The sequence below is a fragment of the Alosa pseudoharengus genome, unplaced genomic scaffold (genome assembly GCF_046254945.1).
Source record: "Alosa pseudoharengus isolate Yale_2024_CS ecotype anadromous, Long Island Sound unplaced genomic scaffold, YU_APseudo_1.1 YU_APseudo_1.1_scf_2, whole genome shotgun sequence".
Taxonomy (NCBI): Eukaryota; Metazoa; Chordata; class Actinopteri; order Clupeiformes; family Clupeidae; genus Alosa; species Alosa pseudoharengus.
The window spans coordinates 54,672,217-54,693,539 of record NW_027468663.1 but is presented as its reverse complement, the minus strand read 5'-3'; the positions used below and the strand labels follow the sequence as shown (position 1 = coordinate 54,693,539).

Genomic DNA, 21,323 nt, shown 5'->3' with positions numbered 1-21,323 from the left:
CCCCATTGTTTGCGCCAATTAATCTACAAGCACCAAATTTGGCACAGATGTAGCTCAGGTCATACTGAAATGATTGAGCTAGGGCGCCGCAGCCAGCGACCCTTGGGGACAAGATGGCAGCCAAATCCAATATGGCCGCTGCCCGAAAAGGGTTCCGACTATAACTTTTGAACCACATGAGCTGCAAGTACAAACTTGATGTCTTTTTCAGCTTAATTGATCATGGGAAACACATATAAATGTTTATATTTATGACCCAGTATATCTGGACCCCTTAATCCTCCAATTCCAATATGGCCTTACACCCCATTGTTTTCGCCAATTTATCTACAAGCACAAAATTTGGCATGGATGCAGCTGAGGGCATACTGAAATGATTTAGCGAGGATGCCGGAGTCAGTGGCCCCTGGGACCAAGATGGCTGCCAAATCCAATATGGCCGCCACCTGAAAAGGGATTACTGTAGGCTGGATATTTTGACCCAGATGAGATACAAATGTAAAATTAATAAATATTTCACATTTTCTGGCTATGGGAAACACAATATATATATATATATATATATATATATATACATATATATATTTATGATTGGGTATATGTGGACCCTCAAAGTCCCCAAATGCAATCTGGTGACTGTCCGAAAAAGGGTTTTGACTACAACTTTTGAACCGAATAAGCTACAGATGAAAACTATTTTTTTACCATGACCACACATTAAATGACCTAAGCTTTCTCAAAAAATAAGAGTCTGCTCTGACCCTTCTTTGGGGCAGCCATGGCCTACTGGATAGTGCTTCGGACTTATAACCGGAGGGTTGCCGGTTCAAACACCGACCAGTAGGAACAACTGAAGTGCCCTTGAGCAAGGCACCTAACTCACTGCTCCCCGAGTGCCGCTGTAGCAGGCAGCTCACTGCGTCGGGATAAATGTGTGCTTCACCTCACTGTGTGTTCACTTTGTGCTGAGTGTGCTTCACTAATTCATGGATTGGGTTAAATGCAGAGTCAAATTTCCCTCACGGGATCAAAACAGTATATATACTTATGTATACAGCCTCAGTGTTGTACCTCCAATCCAGTTTATTGTCTATAAGAACACGCACATATTTGTAGTTCTCAACAACTTCCTCACCCAGTATTGAAATGGTATTTAGCTCAGGCCTGGCCCTACGAAAGTCCACCACCATTTCTGTTTCTGCACCATGTCACAAAGTGGTCCACCAGTTGCCTGTACTCCGTCTCCTCACCATCACTGACACACCCCACAACTGCAGTCTGTGAACTGTCTGAGAACTTCTGCAGGTGACATGACTCAGAGTGTACAGTACAGTGTGAAAAGAAAAGGAGACAACACAGTCCCTTGTGGTGCTCCTATGCAACTGACTACCTGTTCAGACACACACCCTTTCATTCTCACAACCTGTGCTCTGTCAGTCAGGTAATCAGTAATCCATGAAGTTGTGGAGGTGTCTACTTGCATCCTTCAACGCTTGTCATGTAGCAGCATAGGCTGTATGGTGTTAAAAGCACTTCAGAAATCAAAGAACATGATCCTCACAATACTACCAGCCCCTGTCCAGGTGAGAGTGTGTTCTATGAAGCAGGTAGATTAAGGCATCCTCCACACCCACCTCTGGACGGTATGCAAATTGTAATGGGTCCATGTAGTGGTCACCTGTGGTCTCAAAAGATGACCAACAACAGTGTTTAGCCAACTACTTCCTTTCTTACCAACTTCCTTCCTAACCAGGTGTACTTTTTTCCATAAGTGTTTTGTTCTTATGACTACAATTGTGAGAGAGACCATGAGAATGAGAATTCATGAGAGAGCAAACAGTTATTGTGTGCACATCCCACCTTCTGGCAGGTGCAGGACAAATTAAAACTTACTCAATTGAAAAATTATAATGTCCGCAACACTGCTTTTGACTCCCATATATTTAATGCACAACAGGCAACGGTTCGACCCTGCTGGGTCTTCTTCAGGCAAAAATTCATGAGAGAGACCATGAGAATTCACTGTTGTTGTTTTTATGTTATTGCTGTTTTTTTTATATGCTAAGCAAACCTTTGAAGAGTTTTGGACAAATTGACTATATTATTATTTTTAACAATTTGACATATTATAAATATTGCCTTGCAATAATAATTGTGTCTTATTCTTTCTTAAATGATTACATTTCAAAATGTATTCACCTGTGGTACATTGAAAGCATTTCACTTTTATAAGGAAATTAATCCACATTGAGAATAACCTTCAAAGTTGTGGTAAAAAAAGATTTTCAACCAAAGTCTTGAAAAGAATACAGGTTCCAGACTTACACATGCATACATATAAAATATGCCAATGGACTTCCTGTGGTCAATAAACTAAAAATAGACACAACATCCTCATCCTTCAAAATTTGAAGCCAAAACCCTTTTTCGGACAGCAGCCATATTGAATTTAGGGAATTTGGGGGGTCCTGATAAACCCAATCATAATCATGTAAGTATTCCTATGGGTTTCCCATCATCAAAAAAGGTAAAATAGACATCAAGTTTGTATTTGTAACGCATCTGGCTCCAAAGCTATAGCCGAATCTCTTTCAGGCGACAACCATTTTGGATTTGGCTGCCATGTTGGTCTCAGGGACCACTGGCTTGAGCGGCCTGGCTAAATCATTTCATTATTCCCTCAGCTGCATCCGTGGCAAATTTGTTGCTTGTAGATTAATTTGCACAAACAATGGGGTGTAAGGCCCCATACTACAGCCGAAACTGCTTTTTTGGACAGCGGCCATATTAGAATTGGAGGAATAAGTGGTCCAGATGCACCGGGTCATAAATATTAACATTCCAATGTATTCCCCATGATCAATTAAGCTGAAAAAGATATCAAGTTTGTATTTGTAACTCATGTAGTTCAAAAGTTATAGCCGGAACCCTTTTCGCGCAGCGGCCATATTGGATTTGGCCGCCATCTTGGCCCCAAGGGTCGCTGTCTCCGGCGCCCTAGCTAAATCATTTCAGTATGACCTAAACTACATCTGTGCAAAATTTGGCGCTTTTAGATGAATTTGCTTAAGGCCCCCCACTATCAGAATAATTTTATTTTACAACTATTTTATGATTTCGTTACCCTTCATATTCATTAAAATAAAGACCGTGTTACACTCATTGGATTCTGTTTATAATTCTGTGCTACGTTTTATAGCTAAGTCTGGGTACTTTCCTCTCCACTGCAATCTATAGAATCAATCTGGTTGGCTTTCATTGTCAATACGTACAGTAAACAGCTTCATTGGTACATTTTCATTTATAAAGCAGTTACTGGTTTGCTACCATTTAGCAATTTTCTCACAAGCGACTAACAATAGATATAACCTCAGGTCTAATAATGTCATTCTTTTCAATATACTATTGAGTTCATTGACTATTCAACTGTTAAGTCTGAATTTGGTAAGACAGCACTTCAAAAATAGTAGAAAATTAACAAATTCATTCCACTCTCTGATTTTAAATTCTGTATTGAAAATATTGTAAATTATCACTGTGAATGCTGTGTAACATCTTATCTGTGCTGTGTATTTGTATTGTGCTTTATGTTGTATGCCCCCCCCACACACACACACACACACTGTGCTGTCTTTCTTAGCCAGGGCTCACTGGTTAATCAAGAAAGAAAAATAAATAAATAAAGAAAACACCCACAAATGAGCAGTCAAGAGCAGAGTAGTCACGTTACTTCAGATATTTGCTCCCATCTCGCAATGTTAATGAAAGTGAAAACAAATTTAATCCGTCATGCAGTCAAAAGGAAGAGATGTCCACGTCTGTGTGCCATACCATATTTGGATTATTTTGTTTGCTTTTCTTTACTTTTCTTTTTTCTCTATTTTCTCTATACAATTTGTTATGTCATTCTATCTTCTGAGCGACTTGAGATCCGTCATGTTATTTTATTTTTCTGAGTGACCTGCAATCTGTCATGTCATTCTGTTTCCTGAGTGACCTGTGATCTGTCATGTCATTCTATGCTATAGACCTCTGAAGTTCGCCTACAAAAAAGAACCAAAACGGCCATCTTTGCCCATATAAAGAGATCCGGTTATTAATTGAAGCTAATTACCTATGGCAAGTTGCATTGCAAGTTAGCTCTGGGGTAGCAAAAATCTAAGTGTGCCGCCTTCACGTACCGGCGGGGATCACAGTATCCACTCAAAGGCAGAGGACAAAAGTGTGTTCAGGAAAACATCTGCATTTCAGACTTTTTCATCCCCGCGAGAGTTTAACAGGTGCGATAATTCAAAATCCCCATGTTATTTTCCCATATAATAGGAAAAATCGCTAGATACAGAATGTCAAAGATGGCAGCTTTTTTGTAGGCGAACTTCAGAGGTCTATGGCATGCTTGTCCTTTAGTCTCCAGAACACTGGGAGAGTTACGGTCTGTGTATACCAAATTCTGTGTGCGTCTGTCAAATACAAAACATTATGAAACCTCATTAATGGTCACAGTAGCCTATAACAAATTAAACCTGTTCCAAAAACGGACAGGAAGTTTCTTTGGTGTGCATGAGATGGTATTCATTTTTAAACGTGCCACAATTTAGATCGAAGGTCTTTACACTTGAGTGATGAGATAATGGAAATTCTCTTACTCCAAACCAGTCAGTAGGAGTGGAACCATCCTGTTCTTGTTATGCCTGTTTCTGTGACTGTCCATATTCACTAAAACCACTTTTTCTGTAATAATCTGGATGTTAACAGCCAGAGGAACGAACATGAACACTTTTTGTCACTGACACTTAGACTCTATGGGTTTTGTGAAACATGCTAATGGCATGTCAGCTTATGCAATCTAAGTGATTTCTTACCCAACTCACATGCTTAGCCACCACAAATGTAAGTTTCGTATTGTTGTCATCATCTATACCCTTGACCAGAATCTACGTATAGCCTTGTGCTGTAACAACCCATTTAAACGGCAATATGTTATGTAAATAAAGGTTGTAATTACAACCTTTAATGCCTTGATATTTCTGACAGACGTCTACAATGTATTTCTGTGTTTGTTAAGAAAGCCGGTTATAATATTGCAATCATATATGAACAGGAATATGACACTTTCAGAATGTGTGAATTTGAGTTGAAGGTTAAAGAACAAACCACTAATAAAAACATTTAAGACTTGTGACCTGAAACTTCAGAGAACAAGGCTCTAATCAGTATAACTGAAAATGTAATATTGAAGAATTTAAGTTCTGCTAATACAACACAGATTTGACACATTGTGTGATTTGTGCACATATACTTAACCCTGGTGATTTCTTGTAAACCATGTGATTCCTGACACAAATCACATGCATCACCGACTGCTGCTGAACTTATGTGTACCTTTGACAGATGTCCTCTTCCTTATCTATCCTGACCTCTTATTATGAGCACAGTCAGCACAACACTAATGTGCAACACAGTCCATTAACACGGTTGATAACAACCAAATCCCAATAACCTACTGGGTTGTGCGTTCACCCTCAGAGATTGACCAGATAACTGCAGAACTGCGGTATACCTACTTAATAAGGCCTTTGTGTACAGTTCCCTTATGCTATAAAATCCTGACAGCAACATGTTCATCTTCATATGTTCTGCCCATCTTGATGTTATAGTGTTCTTACCTTCTACATCAGTGGTTCTTAAACTTTTTGTCTGGCGACCCCCTTCTCTCCAACCGACAAAATATTTTAATAGTTTCACTTTGAAAAATGTTGCGAGATAGGCATTGGTGGCAGAGGCAGAAAATCTCTTCTCTCAGAGCTAAACTATGTCAACACCAAAGGCATTAATGTCAATGGCAGCCTTTGGCAATCTGATGTATTACTTAGTTTCCAATGGATAACTACTCATCCAATGGATCTGGGGCTCCTGTGGCAAGAGAAGGCTGCATAGTGTTCTGTCACTGCTAAACTCACGCACCGCATCGGCAAGCTCATCATTGTTAGAGGGCAGGTAGAGATTTGATTTTGCGTAGACAGAGCATTCACTTTCCGAGCAACATTATGGAAACATGTTGAATTGTAACTAAGTCTACTTCTAGGTCTAGTGAATATCCCAGTTTTTATTTAAACATTTTTCTTTTAGAAGTTATTCTTATATTCAGACCGCAAATCATTTCGCGACCCCTTCCATATTCTTGGCAAGCATCCATTTCTCAGCATAATTAAGACCCAGAGAAGGAAGTTGAGGTCACATGGATACTGCTGATTTAGGAGCGCAGTGAGGTTAAAAGAGCCCCTGCATCCTCTACATGAAAGTAGAAAAGTCCGTCTTTGGACACTTGCTAATCAACCTGCCTGTTGTCACCATCGAAAGATTAGGAATTCTTGGATGGGTAATAAAATTCAAGCTCTCTCTCTCTTTCTGCCTCTGTCTGTAATGCACACACATACAGTATGTTCAAGATTTGAACTGTTCTGTAATTTGTCATGTGTTGTTCTTGTGCGTGCTGCAGTATGAAGCTGTTGATCATCGCAGCTGCCTCTCTGGCAGTGGTGATCTGTGCCAGCCTCTCTCTGGAGGACCTGGAGTTCCACGCATGGAAACTCAAGTTTGGTGAGGGGGCAAAGATAGATTTTCTTTTATGTTTTTGTAATCAATATTTCAACACATGCAATTGACAAAAAATAACTGCTATAAAGAAGCATCTTTTATGTAAAAAATCCCTCTCTCTCTCCATGTGAGTTCTGTTTTGTCCACAGGTAAATCCTACAGGACCCCTCATGAGGAGGCCCGGCGCAAAGACATCTGGCTCTCCACCCGCCGCAGGGTTCTGACCCACAACATCCTGGCTGACCAGGGCATCAAGACCTACCGCATGGGCATGAACCACTTCTCCGACATGGTAGGATATGGTCTAGTTCTCACAGAATAACTCAAGACAAAATTCACTACACTCTTAAAACGAATGTGTTGAAAACAACACAACTTGCGTTGTTTTTAACACATCTCTGTGTCCAGATAGGGACTACACAGTTTGTATGGTTTCCTTTTTTATTTGTTATGGTATGGATGGTTATGGTATTAGCAGCCACTTTTGTCCAAAGTGACATACACATAAAAACAAAGTTAAATTTAACAGTAAAAAAGTTGGTAAAACTACATTAAGGAGAATAGCAATAATAAACAACAGCATCAATTCAATTAATAGCCTAATGAAATTAAATAACTACTTATTCTACATAGGTAGAAGAGGAGCCCAGAATTATAATAGGATAAAAGAAATTACTTCTTTAAAAGAATAAAAAGAAACTAAATATTTGTTACACAATATGTGTTGAAAATAACACAACTTGTGTTGTTTTTTCACACATTGCTGTGTCCAGATAGGGACAAAACATTCGTTTTAAGAGTGTATGGTTGTCTCAATCATTGCGATTGATTTCAAGGCTTTACTGGTTTAGTTTCAAGAGAGAATTCCTCTTATTTTACAGGACAGTGAGGAATTCAAGGAGAATGTCCTCCTCAGGAACATGATCCCTTCCAATAAGACCAGAACCCTGCCCCACCGAGCCGCAAAGCCACCTAAAGGGGGTGCTGTTAAGCTGTCTGCCTCTATGGACTGGAGGGACAGTGGATGTGTCACGGATGTCAAAGACCAGGGGCAGTGTGGATCCTGTTGGGCCTTCAGCGCGGTTAGTGTGAATGTGTGTGTATGTGTGTGTGTGTGTGTCTGTGTGTGTCTGTGTTTGTGTGTGTGTGTGTGTGTGTGTGTGTGTGTGTGTGTGTGTATGTGTGTGTGTATGTGTGTGTGTATGTATGTGTGTCTCTGTGTGTGTGTGTGTGTGTGTGTGTGTGTGTGTGTGTGTGTGTATGTGTGTGTGTATGTGTGTGTGTATGTATGTGTGTCTCTGTTTGTGTGTGTGTGTGTGTGTGTGTGTGTGTATAGGATATAATCTAACTTGTCATGTTATCATGCAATCCAGACAGGTGCGCTGGAGTCCCACTACTGCATAAACTACGGATACCTGTACGATCTGAGTGAGCAGCAGCTGGTGGATTGCTCCTGGTCCTATGGGAACCAGGGCTGCAATGGAGGCTGGATGTACAAAGCATTTCAATATGTCACTGATACCGGAGGGATCGACACTGAGGACTATTACCCCTACGAGGGAAAGGTACGATATTCACATCAACTTCTTCCCTAGACTCCATGTGGTATGAGATATACACTGATTCAAAGGTCCATACTGAACAGACTCTGGGAGGGAAAAAAATGTAAATACATTTTCTTGTTTTTTTCAAAGAAGCGTTTTGATATACAGTAATTACCAGTACAACGCTTGTTTAGCTATATACAGAGCTATAGGTCTATGTAAAACCTCCAGAACAATGCATCAAAGTATTGTTCTATATCATGCTGTGATAAGTATTGCAATGCCTTTATAGCTTCATATAAGACAGATATGAACACTGTACAAATCTGAAAACAGCCCAGTTAGGACTAATTCCTTTAGTTCAAGTTGTAGAGGAAGCTGTTGATAACATCACAGTTATTTACAATCATGTAAATAAACTCAAGAAATGCAGTGTTATTCTAATGTAGACAATTTTGATGTTGGGCAAATGTAAGACGGAGGTATGTTCTAGCATGTTTCCTTATTTCATTATCTATCAGGACGGAAACTGCCGCTTTGATCCAGCTGGTGTTGCTGTGACCTGCAGGGGGTATACTGATGTAACACCCCAGGGTGATGAATCTGCACTACAGAGCTATGTGGCCCAGGGACCTGTGTCTGTGGCCGTGGATGCCTCAGAATTCCAGTACTATGACTCCGGTGGGTTGCCTCATATACCTACTGTTTACTGCTGGTTAGCAGTATCTATCTATCTATCTATCTATCTATACATACCACCATGAGGCTCAGTGTAGAACGGTGGGTTTTGGAGTTGGATGATTAGAGAGACATAATGATTTTGTTAATTTAGTGATTGTTTTGATTGATTAATTAATTAATTAATTGATAAGATATAAGGAGCCACAGAATATAATGGTGATCTGTGGAGTTGGATGGGTAGATGGACAAAATTATTCAGTTTTATTTTATTATTAAATAATTATTTGGTTATTAATTGTTTTGCACAGGTGTCTTCTACGACTCCTACTGCAGCAGCAGTAATGTGAACCACGCTGTGCTGGTGGTGGGTTATGGAACTGAGGGAGGTCAAGACTACTGGCTGGTGAAGAACAGGTCAGCTGAAACCACACTCATCATTGGAACTCAAATAAAATCAGGGTCACACTTTACTTGGATGGTCCTGCCACAGATTACGTATCTACACCTGGTAACACTCTGATAACTACAATTTATGATTAAGGTTAAGGTTGGGATTTGGATTTGGTCAAGTTGCTGTTCAGTAATTGTTCAACAACAATTTTACATACTGATGGCAAATCAGGAAACAGGCTTTATTCTATCAGGGGAAACATATCAAGGGAGAGACACACGTTGCACCCAAAGGATTCACCTGTATCTCTAACTAGAGAAAGAGGTATCCTAGCTTTAGTGTGTTACAAACAAATGGGGTTTGGGGGGGGGGGGGGGTCTTTAGCCCTGTATGAATTATTGAACTGAACAGAGAGGGTCGTTAATTAGATGTACCTGGCCAAATGTTACGCTAATAAAGTAGTGTCTGAGTACTTGGAGCAGTTACTACACTACTCAAGGACAATGGTACCGTGTGAAAGCCACCCATTCCTACACAACCAGTATAGATAAAGAGGCACCCGGAACCAGCAGAAGAGTTTAGGAAAGTCAGGCTAAATCTAAATCTACAGAATGCATATACCAGAGATACAAATGGGTATGAAATCATGAATGAACATAAGAAATAAACAGTATGTACATTTACAGGAAGGATTCTGATTCACAACTCTTTCAATCAATACTGAACTTGAATTTTTAACAGATGGTCTGCTAAGCACCTGTGGACGGACTATTCAAGTAAAGTGTTACAAAAATCAGTGCTATCTTATAGTGTTGAATTGCACAAACTACTGGACACAGTAGTGGTTGCAACCTCATTCATAATCTCTCATATGTGTCTCTAGCTGGGGCCAGGGCTGGGGAGAGCAAGGCTACATCAAGATGTCCAGGAATCAGGGCAACCAGTGTGGCATTGCGTCTTACGCTTCGTTTCCTATAACCGGATGGTGAGTTGTGGCATTGCGTCTTACGCCTCTTTTATAATTGGTTAGTGAGTTGGTGACAATAATGACTTACATGACGCAGGATTTCATACACTGCAGGTTATCAATTTTCAGTTTCCTCTCAAATTGCAGTACATTCATCTGTTTATGACAGATGCCCCAGCGCATTTTAAAACGTGCAATAATGAAAACATTAGACACAGAAATGAGAGATCAGATTGGTCTCCTTAGTCCTTCCTTTTTAACGACAGTAATCACAGTAGTCCGCACTATTTAGGTGAGATTTGATGAGGCTGAAACACACCTTACCTCTAGAGAGAATCGTTTGTGAAAAAGCTAATATTTCACTAAGAGCTAATATTTCACTATTTTCACTATTTTTCTGTTTTGTCCCACAGAGGCCACTCGGGACATCTGAAGATAGCTTTAAGTTCGCAGCATGCACCGTTTCAACATGCACAATTTATTTTGAACAGGATATTAGATTATTAAAGTGTATCAAAGTGTATCAGTGTCATTAGTGCTCAGTGCATTAGATTATTAAAGTGTATCAGTGACATTAGTGGTCAAAGCATTACATTATTAAAGTGTATCAGTGTCATTAGTGGTCAATGCATTAGATTATTAAAGTGTATCAGTGTCATTAGTGGGCAATGCAAAAGGACATGTTGAAGTGCATTAACTGAATAAAAACACCAGCATAGACCAACAGTGTTTGATTCTTTTTCTGCACTGTAATACACAAACTGACAAAACAAAAAACAATAACAATAGCTCAATATTTCTGTATTGCAGTTCTTTAGGGTCAAACACTAGTCAACCTATATTTCAAATGAAAACAAAATTCCAGCATTCCAAATTAAACACATTTTTTTTCTCTAAATCGCTGTTCCATGTATATATTTGTTTGCCAAGTAATATTCAGCCCAATCATATTCAGTGTCATAAATTCAGTCTGCCAAAATTCAAGTCTTGACATTGATGTCATCACCACTTGGCTCGTAGTGAGCACAACATGAAGGGGTGACCACACCAAAGTATATTTTAACCGAAAGTATATTTATTAACTGAGATATTTACGTGTCGTGTACGTGTAAGGCAAAGCAAACTGTCGTGTAGGTCAGCATGCGGATCTGTAGTGCAAAAGGTAAAAAGCTAAAGGAGCAGCGCTGCACCCAGCCCTGCCGAGAGTGTGCTCACGAGTGCAGTGCCGAGAGTGTGCTCACGAGTGCAGTGCCGAGAGTGTGCTCACGAGTGCAGTGCTGAGAGTGTGCTCACGAGTGCTCACGAGTGCAGTGCCGAGAGTGTGCTCACGAGTGCAGTGCCAGAGAGAGTTAGCCAGCTGGAGACCGCTGATTTTATCCACCATCCAATAAGGCCATCAATTAGCCACTTTAGTAGACCCTCCAGAGTCCAGAGCTCCTCCTGCAGGCCAAGAGAGGGATAGACAAGAACGAGCCACAAACAATGTCATGGCCAGCAAGGGAGGAAGAGGCAGACCCAGCACGGTAGAGCTGAGGCGTCACATTGACCATCAGGAGCCCAGATAGTGCAGTCAGAATGGTCAGTTGAGTGTAGAATACTGGACACTGTGTGCCCTGGACAGCCGTCGTCTTGTCTATGAAGTGGAAATGACTTGCCCATCTCACTTTTTTTCGATGGCGATCAGATGATGCTGTGTTATTGCACTGTAGTTGACTAACCTGGCTAGGAACACACGCCTACATGCCGTTAGTCACGGGCTATGCGAATAATTCAGTCACTAACCAATTTGTCTGCTGCAGCTCAACCTTGTTGCTAGAAGTTAGCCTACAGGGACTATTTTCAGGTGCTGCGTGATATCATTGTGCTGCTGCGCCCATGGTGTTCCTTGATTATTACGCTGGAATGAGAGTACAGTTCCATGTCAAATCAGCCTAGAAAATGGCCACGTTTAATTTTCCATTGGTCTTATTACACTTTCTAACTTGAGAGGAGAGACGTTTTAAATAGGAAAATTACCAGAAATCTTAGTCACTTTTAAACGTGATGCTAGCAGGCGAGAAGCTAATGGTCTAATCAGATACAATGATCTATGCTAGGCTGGAGTTATGGGATCGCCAGACTCAGAGAACGGCTGGATGAACTGGAGAAAAGTACAAATCACTTGTTTAACTCAAGGGGAGGTGGAAAATGAGTGTAATTCCCCAAATGGTGGAATATCCCTTTAACTAATATATGCCTTAGCCACATCAGGCGGTATGATTTGCACATGTTCCCCACCACATGAATGCCCAAAACTGCAACCACAATACGTCATGTGTTTGTAACATTGTCCTTGTTTCCTCTTCCTGATGTGATAGATACAGTTTACCACAATCCATAACAATGGCTTATTACGATGTACTTCAACACAATACACATTCATGTTTTGAACATAACAATTAATGATTCATAATGATGATATCTCCAACCCCTAAACCTTCTCCCAAAACACAACATGTCTGCGCATGTACACAGAACCACAAGAGGGGATAAAAGTTATCACAGCCCTTACAGGTACAGTCGGATCTTCCAAACAGAAGTGAAAGCTGTGGTCATGTGGACACGGCTCTTTTAATGCTAAAGAGAAGTTTAAAGATCCTCTTTGAGCTCTTGGTCTCCAGTCAGAGGATGACGTGAGTTGTCTCTTTGATCAATTCATCTGTCTCATCATCGTTTACCGAAGACTTCATTCTTCAGAGGTAAAAGGCTACAAATTTCACAAACATACAACACACACACACACACACACACACACACACACACACACACACACACACACAAACGCATATATGAGAATTAACCAGTGATTCTTTTCTGTAGGCAGCATGAAGCTGTTGCTAATAGCAGCTGCCTCTCTGGCAGTGGTGAGCTGTGCCAGCCTCTCTCTGGAGGACCTGGAGTTCCACGCATGGAAACTCAAGTTTGGTGAGGGGACTCAAATAAATCAGTTTTATATTTTTTATATCATGACATCAGTGGAGGTGACAAATTACTTAAGTGTAATCAGTTTAATCACCTCATTAGGTAATAACTACTGCTTGCTATTACCCAGATAGCAAGAGGCTGGCAGACCACTGTCGGTCAACTGGGGGCATAGCTGGCGGTCCGCTGGAATTTTGCTCATTGGTTCTCTGGTGGTCCGCTGGTGGGTTGCAGACAAATGGCCCAATATATTGCCACTATTGGTCTAAAATCTTTTTCATTTGTTCAGTTATACTCCATACATCATTTTAATAAACATTTAATATAGGCCTATTTTCTTAATATTCATGACAAGTTAAAATTAAAGAGATAGTGGTCCACAAGTGGCACGCCACCGGCAGCATACCACCAGCGGTCCGCTGTCTGCCAATCTGATTTTGCTATTTGGGTACTGATGGGCAAAATGTAGTGCGCTAAGCTACAAGCTAAATTTGTGCAAGAGGTCCAGTCCCCTTAGGTTAAAGTAGGTTCTGGACTCAAAAAGACTTACAAGATGAACATGCACATGCATATATACCCATTAGAGGGAGTACCTGTCACATGATGCAGGTGATTAGCTAAAGTGCAAAGTGTCTCCACCAAAGTGCAAAAGTACTTATGAAAATTAGAAGTCCGTAAAAGCAAATGGATGCAGCCGGTTAGCGCTTTGGACTTGTAACTGGAGGGTTGCCAGTTCGAACCCCGACCATTAGGAACGGCTGAAGTCCCCTTAAGCAAGTCACCTAACCCCTCACTGCTCCCCGAGCGCCGCTGTAGCAGGCAGCTCACTGCGTCGGGATTAGTGTGTGCTTCACCTCACTGTGCGTTCACTGTGTGCTGAGTGTGTTTCACTAAATCACGGATTGGGATACATCCAGAGACCAAATTTCCCTCACGGGATCAAAAGATTATATATACTTATACTTATACTTTAAGCTTCATTTAGCTTAGCTCACTACATTTTCTAAGTAGCTTCTCCATCACCTACCCCTAACCCAAATGACGTCAGTGTAATCAGTTGAGTCACCTCATTGGTTGATAACTGTCATTGCTTGCAGCCCACTGCCTGCTCACTGCAATAACTTTATACAGAGAATACCGGTAATCTTCTATTAGTCTGAATCTTCTAGAATCTTCTAATAGTTTTATTGACACTCTACTGTATATACCACACATTTTATGTTAGTTTGCACAACTAGAGATATATTTTAAAAAATCTATTTTATGTTTATAGCATTTCATTTTACATGTTTAGTAATTTGAATGTTTAGATGTCTTTTTACACCAGTGGTCTCAAAAGTCCCGGCCTGCAAGCCCCCTTGGTTGATTTCTATTGTAATGAGCCTGAATATCAACTTTGCTTTTTGTTAGCTGTGTTTGGCAGCCAACTAAACCATCAAAAGAGTTTTTATCACAAGTGAATCAACAGAGCTGTTCCTCACAACTACATGTTAGCCAATCTTTCTTCCTGAAGAAAAAGGAAAATGTTGACCAGAAGCATTGGCAGTTTCAAGAAAAGTGGACAATGTGACGCATCATTCAATGATGAGGCAACAACCTTTCTGTTTTGTACAGAGTCTGAGGGGAGTCATTGCAAGATTATTTTGTATATCGAGAGAATGTGCACACATTTTACTAAATTGTGGGCTAAATTGTTTAATATATATAATCTCATTTTACTAGATTGTGTGCACAATTAAGTAAAATTGTGCACTCGTTTTACTAAATAGTGTGCTCATATTACATAAATAACAATGAAAACATAATTTAGTAAAATGAGCACACGTTCTCTGAATATAAAGTACACAAAACATATCCTGCATTGACCTCTCTAATTGTCTATCTGTCAATCAATCTCCACACAGACTACAGAGAATAAAGCATGTTTCACTCTTCGTGTTTACCTGATAGGTAAGGTGTACAGGACCCCTGAGGAGGAGACCCGGCGCAAAGACATCTGGCTCTCCACCCGCCGCAGGGTTCTGACCCACAACATCCTGGCTGACCAGGGCATCAAGACCTACCGCATGGGCATGAACCACTTCTCCGACATGGTAGGATTCGCTTATCAATTGTAGAATAAGTTAAATGCTAATCATGCCTACTATGGAGCTTTCCAATACACCTGGTCTTGGTCAGTCCACGCTTCGTCACTGTATACGGTCCTCTTCTTTAACAGGACAACGATGAATACCGTAACACTCTCCTCCTCAGAAGCACACTCCTTTCCAATGTGACCAAAACCATGGCTCAGCTTGGTAGAACACCCTCCAAACAGAAAGGGGGCGCTATGCTTCCTAAGTCTGTAGACTGGAGGACAAAGAGTTGTGTGACTCCTGTCAAAGACCAGACTCAGCAGTGTGGATCCTGTTGGGCCTTCAGTACCGTAAGTTACCGGACATACAAACAGTAGTCAAGTCAAGTCAAGTCAAGTTTATTTCTATAGACCCTTTCAACAATAAAAACAAAAACAATGCTTGAAAGTTCTATTTGGTTCCCAATCTTCCTCTGCATTAAAGGTGCGATTTGTAGGATTGTTACTGAACATTCTGCAGGCCAAAATAGAAACATTCTCAAGACTACCAGACGCGAGCCTCTTCTGGGTTGCCAGATGTAATGAAGATTTAGCTAACGTTAGTTGACCTACAGCTGCTTTAACGTTTCTCCAACCATGACCCAATCCATTACGGAAACAGTGAAAACAAAAAATACCTCTCTAACCAACGTAACATATTTAGCTGAAGTTAGCGATGCAGATGAAGTTTAACCTAGGCTACCTGTTGTGGAGAAATATGGCCAGCTCTGCGTCAGACTTGATATTCTTCATTTGACAAAGACGTCACCATCTCAGGAAGCTCCTCCTCCTCCACTTAATTTGTTTCTTGTTTTAATTTTTGGAAATTTGCCTGCCTCTCGTAGGCATTCATGACTACAACTGACAGCTGTTGACAGTTGGTCTTTGCTAATTTGGCAACCCAAATAGGAGGACGCGCTAGCCCATTATTATTACGCTATTCTAGAATTAATCGTTCAAAACATAAAGAGATTCCGCCCCGTACAGTAACTCATTTTTTTTCATGGGTTTTGCGGGGTTTTACGGGTTAGAGTAATGTTGTCAAATAAGACATTACTTCAATTCATCGTGCTTCCTTACTCTCTGACAACATATGGTGATCATTTTTGGAATGATTACAGTTTATTTTCCATTATTTCCTACATACTGGACCTTTAAGATAACATATGGAATTTTAAAACGGAAGGCAATATAGTCAAAGAATAGTTAAAAGGTAAAGATCATAATAAAAAGAAAACATAAAACACAAGGTAAAATCATTTAAAAATAAAGAATAATTTGTATTCAAAAACAAAGGCAAAATTAGTAAAAAAGTAATAAAAGATAAGGTAGAATAATAGCAGGTGATTTTTATCCAAAGTGCTTTACAGTACAGGTTTACTTTTCCATCAGAATATGTAACTGTAAGTTGCCGTGGTGGAACAACAGTGACGTCGTCGTCACCTGACATTCAATACCACGACCCGGGTCCGTCCTGGTTTTGAACCCACTTCTGAGAGTCTGTGTTGTTTTGGATAAAAGTGCTAAATTCTGCTAAATTACCAGATGCTTTGCATGACTTTAAATATGTTTTCCTGGGTATCTACCCCATGGTGATGGTGTTGCTAGCATATGGCTGTTTCACATGAGCCACTGAACAGAGTTTGAGGAAATGCGCTTGAGGTATGTAAAGAATGGAGTGGTTTTGCAGCGATGTGTCTTTTGTTTGTTCTTATCCAGACAGGTGCGCTGGAGTCCCACACCTGCATATATAAGGGACGCCTCCCCTCTCTTAGCGAGCAGCAGCTAGTGGACTGCTCTAGGTCCTATGGGAACGAAGGCTGCAATGGAGGCTACATAGACAAGGCCTATGAGTACGTCATCAAGACCGGAGGAGTGGACACTGAGGACTCGTATCCTTACGAGGCAGAGGTACTATAATAGATAATGCACTCTTCATTTGGATGCTCAGTATTATCCTTACGAGGCAGAGGTACTATATTTGGATGCTCAGTATTATCCTTACGAGGCAGAGGTACTATAACAGATAATGCACTCTTCATTTGGATGTTCAGTATTATTTATGGTTGTGATATTTTGGCCAGCTGCAGATCTAACTCTTAAATCCAATCCTAAAGCAAGGTAAAGTAAAGCACAAAATAGTGCATTCTCACAGACCTCTCAACCTGTTCACTTCCCCAAAACAGGTAATTTACTGTATTTCACATGAAGTACACTTTGTCTGTAGGAGTAGGCCTAGGGGAACAACATATTTTTACTGTGTATACAGAAATATAATGTGTATTATTATTATTATTATTATTATTATTATTATTATTATTATTATTATTATTTCTATATTACAAAAGAATGCAATAAAGTATTATGAAGCAATGCTATTTTGTCACAGCTAGTTTTAGACTGTGTAGACTGGGCCATCTGCTAACAAGGCAAATATGAATGCCTCTCAGGATGACACCTGTCGCTTCAAGCGCTCGGCTATCAGTGCGTCCTGTAAAGGCTACACTGAGGTGAAACCTCCAGGACAGGAGTCCGCTCTGCAGGAAGCTGTGGCCAACGAGGGACCCGTGTCTGTGGCCATTGATGCTGAGAACGACTTCCGCAACTACCAGTCTGGTGGGTCCTGTTGTATATTTACATTGTAGACTTAAAGGTACAGTTTATATGTTTACATCATAGACTTAAAGGTACGGTTTGTATGTTTACAATGTTTGTATGGGTGGCAGGTCCTTCAGTGCCTTGGCCCCCAAACTCTGGAACTCCCTCCCCCAACCCCTTCGTGCCTGTCCTTCTCTTCCTTTCTTCAAAGCACATCTCAAGACCTTTCTGTTTAATGATCACTTCTCCTCCACACCCAACACATAGTTCCATACAGATAACTTGTCTTTGTTGTATTGTTTTGTTTGTTTGTTATTGTGTTTCCCTGCCTTTGTCTCTGTTGTATTGTTTGTTTGTTTGTTATTGTGTTTCCCTGCCTTCCTACTATGTAAAGCGACCTTGGGTTTGAGAAAGGCGCTATATAAAATAAACGTATTATTATTATTTACATCGTAGCCTTAAAGGTAAAGTTTGTATATTTACATCGTAGACTTAAAGGTACAGTTTGTATATTTACACCGTAGACTTAAAGGTACAGTTTGTATATTTACATTGTAGACTTAAAGGCACAGTTTGCAATTCTACTGTGAGGTTGTTGATGCTTGAGCACATTAGCCAAATTCAATTCAAATCAAATCACACTCCTGTCCTAGCCTGACGAGCCAGACCCAGATCAAGATGTAGGGTCTGGGAACTCACCATTGGCAGCGCTCAATCCGAGGGGCGGAATAAACGGTTGTCTTTCAAATTCCCTCTGCACGCAATAGAATAGCGCTAAAACTCATGAGTCCCATGCGTTTTCACACCAGCGGAGCTAGTTGGCTAGTTCAAACTTTTGCCAACCGAGTGGGAGGACTTGCCTAAAAGGACTGCCTTGCCTAATGAGCTGATTTGCACAGGTGTCTATGATGAGCCTTCCTGCAGCAGAACGAGGCTGAACCATGCCATGCTGGTGGTGGGTTATGGAACTGAAGATGGCCAAGACTACTGGCTGGTGAAGAACAGGTAGGCTGCAACCACACTGATCAACACAACCCAGTCCCACAGAACTGTGTAGAGACGTCTTGGACCCTAATCTGACCGATGTGCAAAGCCATTAGTGTGCCGTGCATATATATTTTATTTAGTTATATACATAAAAATGGAAGCATGATGGACAATAGACTTGAATCAATTCAAATTAGGCCATCTAATCACTGTTTTATATTAATAACCTTGTTGACATATTCAATTTTGTTTGTTTAGCTGGAGCACTTCCTGGGGAGAAGATGGCTACATCAAGATGTCTAGAAATCTGGACAACCAATGTGGCATTGCCTCTTATTGTTTCTTCCCTCAAGTCTGATGATGAGTTGGTTTATAACATTGAGGACATTTCTGGAATTTATTAACTTGTTCATTAATCACAAGACCAGACATCTGATTAACAGGAGATGCCTCTACCTCCACCACATATACTCTAAGGCTATTTTTTCAAGCGTATCTTTGGATAGATCTGAGAATGTATAGGGCATGCAGGAAGTTGAGGTCATGTTTAAAGAAGTTCATCATCTCATGTGACAAACTCAGGGTTTCGGTTTCACTTACGGTTTTTCCTACAGAGAAATATGAAGACACTATAGCTCACAATGCCTAGTCCACTGGTCATGTAATACTAATACAGAAAAACAAAACAATTATTGCTGCAATTGTTTGTGCTTTTATCTATCAAATTTGATTTAGCTTCAAGCAAACATGAAAAGAGGAGTTTCAAAATATTCTGCATATGGGGAACTGGCTTGATTATTTGAAGATTTATTTTTCCTGTGTGTGTGTGGGGGGGGGGGGGGGTCTTTAAGACATGAAGAATGGTGTGAGGTACTGTGGGTGTCCACATTAATCAATAATTGTTGTAGATTTGATACTGTTACTGAAATAAAATGTCCACAAATACACACTTTTTGAAGTCATAAATAAAATATGCAATATACACAAATGTGATCATTGGTAGCCTGGAGAACACACACTATAATCCAATGAGGTGTATATGTCAGCTTTTGCTTTGCATCATACACATTTATCCTCCTCCAAATTTCCTGCTTTGATGAGGCAGCCCTTGTGTGACAGCCTATGTCTACGTTTGTCTAGACTGTTTTTAAAAAGGCTACGATAGAGCAATGAGTGAGTGAGATGTGAAATGAATGAATGAGTTAAAATGGGTATCTGAAGAAAGTCTTCATCTGAAGAGCTGCCCATTACTTTTGTTCATTTCGTAATGAATGGACATATACGTATGAATTCCATACGGCTTCTGAAAACCTCACATGACACGGCAACACCACAAACTCAACTGTCATGTGCTTATTCTTTGTGTGGCTTCCTCTTTCGCCAAAAAGCATTATTTCAACAGAATCCTCATGTCACGCCATGTTTACGTTACATACTGCTTGTGTGGAATAAACATAATGTCATCTAAATATCATTGGTAAATCCAAATTGATTTATGAGTGTGTAATGTCCCAGGGCCCTTTAATTAAACAGGGATTTCATGGCTTCTCCGTTGACATCAGGCCAGGATGTAAGGGACAGAACAGCAATGGTGTTTGGGAAGTCTTGTGTCAGTAAGGTCTTCTGATAAATGACAGAGTTTGGGGAGGCGAGGTGGAGCAATGGCCACATCACATTGGGGTCCACATGCCCACATGAGCAATGCCCACATCACATTGGGGTCCACATGCCCACATGAGCAATGCCCACATCACATTGGGGTCCACATGCCCACATGAGCAATGCCCACATCACATTGGGGTCCACAAGCCCACAGGGACCCGGGTCATTTCCCAATGCTACCTCATCTCTCTCCTACTCTCTTCCTGTCACACTCTTCTATGACTACGCTTACATGTTCTTCAGTATCCCGGTTTTGATCATATTTGGGATATGGTGTTTACATGAACACAGAGAAACCCTGTTATTAATATTCCTGCATACATGATGAATACTAGTATCTCGGTTACCAGCAAAAGAGTTATATTAACACACCTTATCTCGGATACCAGCAAAAGAGTTATACTAACAGACTTTATCTCGGTTACCAGCAAAAGAGTTATATTAACAGACCTTATCTCGGTTACCAGCAAAAGAGTTATACTAACAGACCTTATCTCGGCTCCTCATACAATCACACGTTTGCATGAGAAACCGGGAGAAGGTGTACACATGGAACAGTATCATGGTTTCTTTCAGGGCACTCCACCTAGCATAACCAGGTTACTCAAAACTGGGGTATAGGGAGTATTTATGAAGTGCAAACAAACAACGTGCCCTCATCAGAATCAAACCTAGAGCACTGGGGGTGGAGCAGTGATAGAGCACTGGGGTAGAACACTGGGGTAGATCACTGGGACAGAACACTGGGGTAGAGCACTGGGGCAGAATACTGGGGTAGACCACTGGGGTGGAGTACAAGTGCTACTCTTTTCATTGCAGTGT

The 21,323-nt window shown here is 40.7% G+C and overlaps 2 protein-coding genes across 2 annotated transcripts; both read left to right on the top strand.

Annotated features, from left to right (window-relative positions):
• The first annotated feature begins 6,296 nt into the window (after positions 1–6,296).
• On the top strand, positions 6,297–10,904 carry LOC143134842 (digestive cysteine proteinase 2-like). The gene is made up of 9 exons (XM_076295527.1): positions 6,297–6,379; positions 6,500–6,600; positions 6,747–6,889; positions 7,479–7,679; positions 7,971–8,162; positions 8,663–8,822; positions 9,131–9,236; positions 10,097–10,198; positions 10,594–10,904. Coding segments are annotated over exons 2-9 (1,005 nt in total). The 5' UTR covers positions 6,297–6,379; position 6,500; the 3' UTR covers positions 10,595–10,904.
• Positions 10,905–12,809: 1,905 nt separating this feature from the next.
• Positions 12,810–19,786, top strand: LOC143134841 (digestive cysteine proteinase 1-like). Its single transcript, XM_076295526.1, has 8 exons — positions 12,810–12,918; positions 13,040–13,144; positions 15,092–15,234; positions 15,360–15,566; positions 16,974–17,165; positions 17,705–17,870; positions 18,752–18,857; positions 19,098–19,786. The coding sequence occupies exons 2-8, from the start codon at positions 13,045–13,047 to the stop codon at positions 19,195–19,197; spliced, it is 1,014 nt and encodes a 337-aa protein (XP_076151641.1). The 5' UTR covers positions 12,810–12,918; positions 13,040–13,044; the 3' UTR covers positions 19,198–19,786.
• Positions 19,787–21,323: the final 1,537 nt, after the last annotated feature.